Genomic DNA, 11,042 nt, shown 5'->3' on the forward strand with positions numbered 1-11,042 from the left:
GGCTCGGCGCCGGCAGCGCAGTGGAAATTTCCATCGCGGCTGCGGCCCGAGCTGGCGGCGGGGCCGGGAGGGAGGCGGGGCTGCGGCAGGAGCCATTCCGCGGCACGGAGGGCTCGGGCCGGGATAAGCCCCCTCCGCCGGGCCCGGCGCTGACAGCCGCCTTACTGGGGCACTGGGTCAGCGGCGGGAGCTGCCACCGCCGCCTCAACAGGAACTGCAGGCAAGTTTAGTTCCAAGGCAGATTTGCCATGAGCTCAATCCTGCCACAGTAGCACCGGCAGCAATGTCAAAGCTGCTTAGAGCTCGTTTCTTTTCATTACTTTATATGTGCAAATGTTGCATTTTCCCCCTCAGGAAACACTGCCCCATGCAAAGGGTCGCTTGGAAAGTTTTAAAATACACAGAAGAAACCTCTTTCTGAGGTTTAGATTTTACACCACTGTTAAAGACTCTCATGTCTCAATTTTAATGCACAAGCAATAAATATGACTTTTTTTAATACTAAAAAAAAACCCAACTTTACAAAACCAGCTTTTCGATGCATTTTGTTTCAGGCCACTGACATGGAAACTTGGGCATTAAGTCATACTTCAGTGATAAATAATCTACTTCCTTGTTTTTCACCCCTGGTGACACTAAGCAGTGTTCCAAAACAAATAAATGAGAAAAAAACCCCACCCCTACTCTCCCCTCAAAAATAACCCCAAACCAAAACACATTGCCACCTGCAGTTTTAGACCGCAGTGGGGCAGTTCCAAGCTCCAGCTGGAGTTCACAAAGCAGGATGAAGGATCACAAAACACTGTCAAGTGACAGAAACTTCACAGAAAAGGAGGAAATTTAAGAGGCAGATTAGGCTGCATTGGAGAACATCACAAGCTGAGGGAACATCAGAGGGAAACAAGGACAAGTAATAAGGACTGAGCACAGACTAAGCAAAAAGATCTAAGTGTAAAACAAAGTTAACTCAGGTTCAAAATAACATAAAAAGAACCTTGTGGATTCAACCTTACACACATTAAGTGTTGTTAAACTTAAAACTCATCACTGTTACTGATAAACAAGAAGGAGGAACTGAAAATTAGTATTAACTGGAATTTAAGTACACCATGCTTCAAAGCATTAAGCACTTTAACCCCAGGATGAAGAATTATGCTGGTCCTTTACTCAGCATGGGCAGTGCTTTGAGATTAGAGAGTCATTTGCACATATTAAAAGTCCTTTAGAAATAAAAAAATCCATGAGGCATTGTCATGGATCAACAGCCCACTTCCCTCCCACCACCTCCATAAAGAAATCACTGCTCAATACCAGTTTAAGTATAACTTGAAAGTTTTAATACTAAGATCTTCCCGTTTCTCTGAAGCTCAGAAGCCTGCATGCTAACTCACAACGCCTGGCAGCTGTGGGTACACAACACTCAAGCCTGGTCTGCACATATGCTCGTGTGAAGGCGACGGTTACGGTGCTGCAGAAGCTTCCTACGCTCGTAGCAGCTTGCTAGCAACACCACTACAGAGTTTTGATCTTTTCCAAGAACTGGCCCTACGCTAGTGAGACAAGGAAGAACACTGCTTCCAATACTTTCTTAGAAGCCAGCTTTAATTTTCTTCCCCATCGAAGCAGAGCCTGCCATGCTAAGCAATCTAGCCCAATCAAGGCAAGGCTGGTATTTGTATAAGCTTAAATGTTTAATCAGACACAGTTGAGAAACCTTTCTAGAATTTAATATAAAAACATTTGACATTTTTCATTAATGTAAAGTTGTGCACATGTTGAGAAAATTGTCATCTGAAAGAAAAATCGGTCTTCAAATATCTTTATTGGAAGGCCATGCACTGCCTTCTGTTACTGTATTTCAAATCACTGTACATTTACTTTGAAAACACTGTCTGCATTTTCTAGTACAAAAAACTAAAAACTGTTTCAGGAATGTAGAGAAATATTCAACTTAAATAGCGAAAAAGTGCACCATAATTACTGCTGCACTGCAGTCATTTCTGCATTTCCCATTTCTTAAATAACTATCCTGTTTTGATAACACACAATATAAAGAGCAATTATGAAAAACTGAGACATTTAAATACACTAAGTTATTGAGAATAACTTGTGGGCATGGGGTAACCTATCATAGGAGCAGCACCAGTGGCAGGGTAGGCGTACTGCTGCTGGTTCATGCCATTGTGCATGTTGGCAATGTTACTGCCGTACTGCTGCTCGTAGCCGTTCTGGTACGCTCCTGTGGGGTTACCGCCGGCCCTGAAGCCGGCCTGCATGCCTGCAGCTGCAAAGCCATTCCCAAAGGGAGTTCCATTGCTGAAACTCTGGGCGCTGTAAGCCCCGTTCTGGGTTTTTGCTCCGAAGTCTCTCTTGCCTAGCGCCCCATAGGTTCTCTCAAAGTTCTCCCTCTCTCTAAAACTACTAAATCCACCCCTTTTGCCCGCAGAGTATCTGTCACGTCGGTCACCTCGGGAACGACCTAGTGAAAGAGACAAGACAGTTATGTGTATTATAAAGGCTCTTCAGTTCTGTTAAGGAGCATTTATTTCACATCCCAACAATTCAAACCTACTATAAAAGCTTTCCAGGCGCTTGCTGGACTCCAGTTAGATAAAGCTTTTGAGGAGTCATACACAAGTTGTGGCATCAAGGCAAAAAGTGACTTTTACCTTGCCAGCAGGACACTTGGGTCCATCTCTCTTTCCAAGCCATAGGAGACAAAGCCACAAAACTGAGTCCATGAGTATTTTATCTCAGGGCAAGTGAGAAGTATCTCTTTGGGCTGCCCTAGCCATAGGTGCACCACAGCATAGGCTGGGAGCATCTGGGTGCTGTTTTTTTGCTTTTGTGTTAATAAATACCTTCTGAGTTCACAGTAACTGGTAACTAAACCACCTTCCACATTTACTTTGAAAAGAGTCTGAAGGTGGAATCTGAAGTTTCCATTTTGTTCTGAGAAAAAAGCCATGCACCAAGATAAAGAACAGCCCTTACCTGAACCTCTGTCTTCAACCAGCTGGAGCAATTTGGGGTTGATGGCTTGATTAGCCTCCCGAAGCACAGAGATGAGGTCATTTACTTGCTTAATATTGTTAGGAGTAAAGAATGTGTATGCTGTGCCTGTTTTGGTACTGCGGGCAGTTCGTCCAATTCGGTGGATATAGTCCTCTGAGGAGTTAGGGTAGTCATAATTGATGACAAATTTCACATCTTCCACATCTGTAAAGTGTTGCAGTGTGGCAAAAAGCGAGGTACAAAGTTTTGCACACCACAACAGCCAAATCGAAGATAAACATTAGACAAGAGTATTTTAAAGGGAATAATGGCTGCAAAGAACAGTGTTAGAATCATCCATTTCTGCAAGAGCATAGTGGAAGAGAAAAAGTTACGCACACTCCGTCTGATCCCGTTTCTCATCACCCACCCTGTGATCCAAAACCTTACCATAAAGGAGTGTGCATTTGCTTGGCATTCCCAACTCAAGTGTCCCCTTTACAAATCATCAAGTGACATCTGAAAGCTTCTTGCAGTAGGGCCACTAAAGCTCACAGCAGCCTCTTCATGTGCTCATTTGAGGACCTTAGAGTAAAAACATACAAGGTCCTTCACATACACACTCATTAGAAGCTCAAAAAAAAGGGGCCACACTGCTCGTCTTGCCAAGACCTTTGAACTGCAGCTGCAAGAAAAACATACCTGTCCCCCCAAAGTCACCAAGTTGTTTTTATGCACTGTGTCTTGTCTAGGCAAGCGCTTCCAAGAAGCCAGGGTTCACTTGAGAATGGGTCTCTCTCTGGCAGGTCTCGACATGACGACTATGTATAGGTGGAGGAACTTCGACTTTCAAAGGCATTGAAAAGCCATTGCTTTCCTGCCCCACTTGTTAAAGTGAGAGGTGGACTTTTATTCTCAGATTTCATGTGCCAGTACTCACCAATTTGTACAAGGCTTAGTACATTTTAAAGCTGCTCTCTCCATTTCATGGTTGAAAAAAATTTCATAGAACATTGAAGTTTAAAATTATGTTCTTCAACATTTCAAAAACTCACTGAAATTGAAAGACCCACAGATCACAGCAGACAGTATGCACAAAACTAACAGTACTGCACCATGGCAAATCATGCAAAGCATGGAGAGAAGAGAAATACCAGGGCAAAGTGAACTGTGAATGAAACTGCTTATTTCATGAGAGAACAGTTTATGGGGGTAGTTGTTTAAAGGATGATCTTTGCCTTTTGAAGATTACTGGCACACAATGCTTTCAGCTTTCACCTCTCTATTTGACTGGAAGCAGCCAGCCGATCATTTCCACTAGTCCTCCATCCCCCTCGAGTCCTCCGATTGTCATGCCTAGGCCTTGCCACAAAGACTGCACCTTTATGTGAAGAAAACTTAGAAAAATGCAGAGGTTAAAGAAAGCAATAGACTTTCTTTAAAAGCTTTGGGCAACTGGCATTACGAGTTTTTACTAACCTAGACCTCTGGATGCAACATCTGTAGCAATCAGGATTGGTGCTTTTCCATGTTTGAATTCTGTAACACAAGAAGTGAATCAGTTTTTTTCCTTGAGCAGCACACATCAGATGCTTGCAGAAACTGCTGAAGCACTCACCATTTAGAACCCAGTCCCGCTCCTGCTGGCTTTTATCACCGTGGATCCCCATCGCTGGCCACCTGAAAACACAGAACGTCACTGACCCAAGAACACTGCTTTGGTGGTTTCATTAGTCAAAGACTGGGCTACTGGCAAATTCCAGTCTGGGCACTGCAGCTGACAGCTGCTGTCCCTGACAGTTTTAATTCTTAACTGTGGTGTCAAGAGCACACACAAGACTATTGCTCAGTGAAGCCCCAGCTGCTACTCACCCATCTCTCCTCATTTTTCTGGTAAGATCATCACAACGCCTTTTGGTTTCCACAAAAACAATTGTTTTGTTTTCCTTCTCGCTCATGATTTCTTCCATCAAACGAATAAGCCTGTTTTTAAGAGATTATGGTTAGAGCTTAGACTGCTTTCTACTATACAAGTTTAAACTGATTTCTTATCTTTAAGTTGCCTCAGACTGATGTCAAAAAGCCATCAAAATAAGGCATTCATTTCACAGTTCATAAAGTAAAACTGACAGAAAAAACAGAATGCTTTGCCCCCAAGGCCTACTTACTTGTCATCTTTCTCTACATCATGACACACATCCACAATCTGAAGAATGTTGTGGTTTGCACTCAGTTCCAGTGCACCAATGTTGATGTGCACATATTCTTTCAGGAAATCTTCAGCCAGCTGCCTCACTTCCTTAGGCCATGTGGCACTCCACATCAGAGTCTGCCTGTCAGGCTAGAAAGATCAATGAAAGATCAGTACAGGGTTAAGATAAATGCCCAACCCAAACTACCCAGGCTTGCACTGCCCTCGCTTTAACAAGGGTGGTGGCAGTAGTTTATATCTGCTATAGTGACAAATGCATAAACCATTTATACTCACTCTAATCTGATCCACAATTTTTCTGATCTGAGGTTCAAATCCCATGTCAAGCATCCTGTCAGCTTCATCAAGGACAAGGTAAGTACACCTCCTGAGATTGGTCTTTCCAGCTTCCAGGAAGTCTATAAGTCTTCCAGGTGTTGCAATGCAGATTTCCACACCTAAAACCAAGCAGTCCCATCAGCTGAAGCAGTTTCCACATTGCCCCAGACAGAGATGCAGCAAGGCTGATCCATACCTCTTTCCAGGTCACGGATCTGTGGTCCCTTTGGAGCACCTCCATAAATACACGTGGACTTCAAACGACACGCTCTGCTGTACTCTGCAGCCACCTGCTGCACTTGCTGGGCCAGTTCACGGGTTGGTGCCAACACAAGACACTGCAAACAGGATGCCCATCTTTAGTTCAATGCCCACTGGAAGATCCTAGCCTGAGACTAATTCTGAGTGCGAAGCTCAGTGCCAGATTCACTGAAGTAGATTTAAGTAGGCAAACCAAGTTACCTGGCATCTTAACTACCATCAAACACATGAGAGATACCAGAAAGTCACTGGCTTCCAGGGATAGCAATTTCCAAAATATAACCCAAAATCAAGCCCTGTTCTGTACTATTTTCAGGACAATCCAATCAGAGTTAATAGAATCTGCTTGGGAAACTACCCCAACAGGGAACCACTTTATTCCCATAGAGAAACAGAATGCAGCTACGCAGTCTTATAAGCATGGCCAACTGAGGCTGTAAAACACAGTCCTAAGAAATTAAAATCCCCTTTCATTTAAGAATACTCACAATAGGTCCATCTCCTCGCTCCAGGAATGGCTGATGATTTATATGCACAATGGCAGGCAGTAAGTACTGTTTGAAAGAAAGAAAAATCTCATTACAACCTCTTCCTTGAAGTGTTCACCCTGCACTAGGCTACACCATACTGCCACTGCTGAAATCCAGCAGTATTTCAGGCTATAACCAAAACTTACCGAGAGTGTTTTCCCTGATCCAGTCTGTGCCACTCCAACCATATCCAATCCACTCAATGCAACAGGCCAACCTTGTGCTTGAATAGCAGTTGGTTCAGTGAAGTTCTGCCTCTGAATTACTTCCATAACATTTGCTTGAAGGAAAAATTTAAACATAGATTCAGATGTTGCCCTAATCCAGTCTGAAGAACAATCATTAAACTGGTCTTCACTTACCAGGGAAGTTTGCTTCATAAAAGTTGATAATTGGTTTTGGACAGTTATGGCCCCTAACTGTGACCTCTTTGCTCGCTCTGTACTGTTCAACTTCTTGCTGCAAAACAAAACAACCATCATTGGAAATAAGCTCTGATACTGAAGCTGTTTTTTAAGTTACCCCATCTGTGCCTGCTGGGCCCCATGACCCTCAACATGTTTGCACTTTCTGTTTACTTTTGCTCAAGCCAGGTCAGGTACATACCGCAGTACGTCTCACTACATCCGGATGTTCTTGGTAGAAGTTCTTCTCAAATTTGGGCAGCTCATCCAAGTTCCATTTCTTTTTTGTAAGTTTCTCCCCAGGGTTTCCAAATTTCTTCCCAGAGAGAGGTCCACCTCTACTTCCTCCAAAACGAGGGGCTCCAAACCTAGACAAAAAGAACACACCATAGAATGCAGGAGAAACATTTTGGTCCTCTTCCTGAACAACTTCACCACCATCTCTGCAGTCCACTCATTACTTTACAATTCAGTTGTAGAAACTCTACCTACTGAAGTTTCAGGACACTAGAACTTTAAAAATCATACTTTAAGCTGCAGATGCCACGATCTGCTTGGCCACAATTCTTACTCACAAGCTAAGATAACGTGTCTTTCCAATTTCCATACAATGCAATCGAACAAGTTACAACAAGTATTAAGATCTTGGCACTACCCCGTGATCAAAATGGTTTCCCGTCCCAGTGACACTCCTACTGCTGAAAGGGGGCAGGGGCGGTTACGAAACCTTGAGATAACTTTCCCGTAAACCGTTCTTTTGCATGTACCCAAACACAGATATCTTTTAACAACGGTGTTTTGTGAGACCGTGCGCTTTTATTGGCATTTCAAGTTCGGTCCCTCCGTTCGGAGAAGGCTGATCTGGAAAGCCCCGAGGCGCGGCTCGGTGCCGCGCTGGATCCGAGCGCGGGGCTCCCTCCCCCGCCCCGATCACTTCCCGATTTCGGCCGGGCGAGCACTGCGAACGATCCTCCCCGGCACAACACAGCGCTTCCCGAGCGGCCGCTGCTTCCTGCCAGCGCTGTTTCCTTTGTCTCTCATTTCTGTCTACGCCACATTTTCCAGCCGCTGCCATTTTAGAGCCGGGGCTGGGCGGGGGGAGGAGGAGGAGGAACAAAGGCAGCAGCAGCATAGCCGGCATTTTGATTCCCCTCAGCCACCGCATGGCGGGGCCGGCCATTAACATCCGCTTACACAACACAAAGCGGAGCCGGCCGGCTCCTGCCGGCCACAGCCCGAGCCTTGGGAGGGGGAAGGGAGGGGAGGGAACCGCCCTGCCGAGAGCTCCCCAAGGCTTCGGCACTGCCAACCCACTGACCCACAAACCTCCAGCCCGCCCGCCGCTCTCAGCGGGGGAAATCGGGCTCTGCAGGGACCGTCTGTGCTGGGGGGGACGTCCCCAGGGGGGTGGGGCGAGTCTCTTTCTTCCCAACAGAAAAAAAAATTAAAAAAAAAAAAATTAAAATTCCCCCGCGCTATTCTCAGAGGTAGCACACCCGCTGGGGGTGCTCTGAGGCGAAGGAACCAACAGTCGTCCACAATCGGTGGCCTAAAAAAGCCCGGTACCCTCCCACGGCCACCCCTCGCGGCGGGAGCGCTGAGGGAAGGGCTCAGGGCCCAACCCCCGCCCCGCCGCCATCTTAAAACGTCTGAAAAACAACCCCGAGAGCCCCACGGGCAGGCTCAGAGTCCGGACGCTGGCGGCGGCTGGCGCCGGCCGTGCCCCCGGACTCACCCTCTATCCCTGTCGCTGGAATACCCGGGCATGGCGATGGTGGCGGTGGGCGAGGCGACTCCGGTCACTTAGAGCGGGTGGCGAAGGGCTGAACAAGATCCGGCGCCGTTGGCGGGGGCCGCTCACTGTGGGCGCCCGGCCGCGCGGACGCCGGTTATATACGGGGCAGCGGGGACTGCCGGGAGCCGGCGCGTGACGCACGCGCGGGCCCCACCCCCGCCGTTATGTAAGCGGCCAGAGCCGGGCCGAGGCCCCGCCCCCTTCCGCGTGGGCGTGGCCGCGGCTCGCCCGGCTGACCGGCTTTGAGCTCGCGGCCGGAAGTGCCCCCCCCGCAGAGAGAGCCCCCCCCACCCACCCCTGCCCGCGCCTGCGCGGAGCCGCTGCGGGCAGGAGCCTCGTTCTCGCTGAGGGCACCCCGGCCTGAGAGGGACGGAAATTGAAATGGAGAATTCTCTCTTCAGCCTCCATAAGTGCAGCCTTTCGGCTGCCTGGTGTGTTCAGAACGCAGCTCAGCTCCTCAGCACTTTCGGCAGGGCAGAGCCGGACCCTGATGTCCGCAGTGCAGTCCCCCAGTTCTCACAGATCTGTTTGTGAAAATCCTCCTGAAATAGCTCGAGATGAGCCCAGGCTTTTAACTAATAAACATTTTAGCTAATAACTGACACTTCACGGTAGATTGGCCCCATGCCCACCTGTGACTTTCGCTCTCGGGAGGAGCCAGATGTGCGGATCCTGGAGAGCTGGACCCAAAATAACGTCAAACCTCCTCAGACGAGTTCTTTTTTGCTGTAACTTATTGCCTTTTAAAATGTTCATAAACATATATGTAAACAGATATATTTATAAACAAATGTCCGTAAAGTTACAAGTGTTATCTTTTTGGATTCCATACCAGGGCCAGTAACCTGAGTCAAAGGTCACCCGAGGTGCAGCAGAGCTGAAAAGGCACGGGATAAAAACACTCAACACCCCAAGGGGACACTGCTGCTCACCCACCAAAAGGCACGGGATAAAAACACTCAACACCCCAAGGGGACACTGCTGCTCACCCACCAAAAGGCACAGGATAAAAACACTCAATACCCCAAGAGGACACTGCTGCTCACCCACTGCCTTTGCCGGGCCAGTGTCCGGCACCCTGAGGCTTTACACACACACAAGTTGAAGTTTTAAGCACGAACACCCCTGTGCAGCCACCTGCTGCAGGCAGAGAGGGAAGAAATGAAAACAACATAAGGAAGAAGTGCCGTAACAACACTTCCCGTTTATATCCTCCCACCTTCTAGCAATCTGTGCTTTAAGGCTTTTCTGGGACAAAAATAACTGTATTTGATGGCCATTTCTTTACATTTTGGTTCTATTTATGCCCTTAGCTTGTAAGATACCATGACAATGTGTTTTACAGTTTCCGTGTATGCAACCTGAAGCACATTTACTTTCATTTTCACCATATTGCTGGATAACAACAAGGGGCATAAAACAATGAGTTAGTAGAAATCGTGAATAATAACTTTCTGTTTATTTATACTGTTTGTGGACTTTACTACCTTCTAATATACCTTTATAAAAAACCAAAGCTGCAGTGTAATTTTTTCTCCTTTTAAAGCAATTCCACGCTTATAATTTTCCTTGCCTTTTTTTAAATTTACTGTCAAGAAATTCACAGCATTTAAGATCTTGACCCCATACAGATCTACATAATGAAAATATAAAGATGGTTTTGATCTGTTCTGTATTATTTTCTGTCCTTTTAAAAAATTGTTGCTAAGAATAGAGCAAGGTTGGCAAAGACTAGAGGTCTGCATGATATTGTCCTCAAAAGTAACACCTAAGTCAGGCTTATTTTGTTTATGAATAGCCACAGCTGTTCGACCCTCAGCAATTTGGAATTCCACCTTGCTCAACCATTTTTGTTGTAATTAATTTTTTATTTCAATAGCATTCCAACTTGACTGGTTTTCTTAACACTATCCCAGCAAATTTCTAGTAGAGGAATCTCCCCAGATTTTTTTCAGTATAGCATTACTTATTTTATATGGCTTGTGAAAGATTTTTGCCCCCAAACACCCCTATAAACACTCTCCACCCTCTGACCCTACCGGCTTCCTGTTCCTGATAAGTCTGAAAAAGATTTTTGCAAAGGCTGTAAAAATAAATTTTCTTGTTCTATTGCATTTATCTTAACACAGATTAATTTGATTGTGTTTGTGTATAACTTTGTGTCTCCTGTTACTGTGCTGTTTAATCTTTCCAAGGTTTTAATGAACTGAAAAGACTAAACAAAAACACAGCCCCTGCCTTGTCTACACGCAGTTAAGTCTGCAAGGAACTCCTTTCAATTTCCGTTGTAAAAAAACTTCCTCATTTTTCTGTTCCACCCTCCTAAGTTAAACATCATTGATTTTCCCGTGCTCTCTTAATTATAGCCAACACATGGAAACAAATCAACACAGCTTTGCGGAGCTGTCTATGTAGCAAACTGAAATCCGTGTTTAGTTTAGTTTCGATAGCACTGATCTGTGTTTGCTTACACACAACAAAAGCTCTTTTGTGTTCTTGAGGTGCTGTGTGCACTTGGATTTGGATCT

At 45.9% G+C, this 11,042-nt stretch overlaps 1 protein-coding gene across 2 annotated transcripts; it reads right to left on the reverse strand.

Moving 5' to 3' along the window:
• Positions 1-1,803: 1,803 nt before the first annotated feature.
• Positions 1,804-8,621, reverse strand: DDX5 (DEAD-box helicase 5). Of its 2 annotated transcripts, none has more exons than XM_064728627.1 (13): positions 8,479-8,621; positions 6,922-7,087; positions 6,678-6,774; positions 6,462-6,595; positions 6,274-6,339; positions 5,721-5,862; positions 5,483-5,643; positions 5,163-5,335; positions 4,867-4,977; positions 4,613-4,674; positions 4,474-4,533; positions 2,995-3,219; positions 1,804-2,479 (listed from the first exon to the last, which is right to left on the reverse strand). In XM_064728627.1, the coding sequence occupies exons 1-13, from the start codon at positions 8,484-8,486 to the stop codon at positions 2,094-2,096; spliced, it is 1,791 nt and encodes a 596-aa protein (XP_064584697.1). In that variant the 5' UTR covers positions 8,487-8,621; the 3' UTR covers positions 1,804-2,093. The 2 variants fall into 2 exon arrangements, with proteins under 2 accessions (XP_064584697.1, XP_064584696.1); XM_064728626.1 differs by having other exon boundaries at positions 8,455-8,610.
• Positions 8,622-11,042: the final 2,421 nt, after the last annotated feature.

This window comes from Zonotrichia leucophrys, chromosome 18 (assembly GCF_028769735.1).
Source record: "Zonotrichia leucophrys gambelii isolate GWCS_2022_RI chromosome 18, RI_Zleu_2.0, whole genome shotgun sequence".
NCBI classification, from domain to species: Eukaryota; Metazoa; Chordata; class Aves; order Passeriformes; family Passerellidae; genus Zonotrichia; species Zonotrichia leucophrys.

Excerpts from the sequence above, each read along its gene's own strand:
- DDX5 (XM_064728626.1), bottom strand. The coding sequence starts at position 8,486 with ATGCCCGGGTATTCCAGCGACAGGGATAGAGG. Across the intron at positions 5,863-6,273 it reads AGCGAGGAGATGGACCTATT|TGTCTTGTGTTGGCACCAAC; the intron begins GTGAGTATTCTT and ends TCCTGTTTGCAG. Across the intron at positions 5,644-5,720 it reads GATCCGTGACCTGGAAAGAG|GTGTGGAAATCTGCATTGCA; the intron begins GTATGGATCAGC and ends GCTTGGTTTTAG.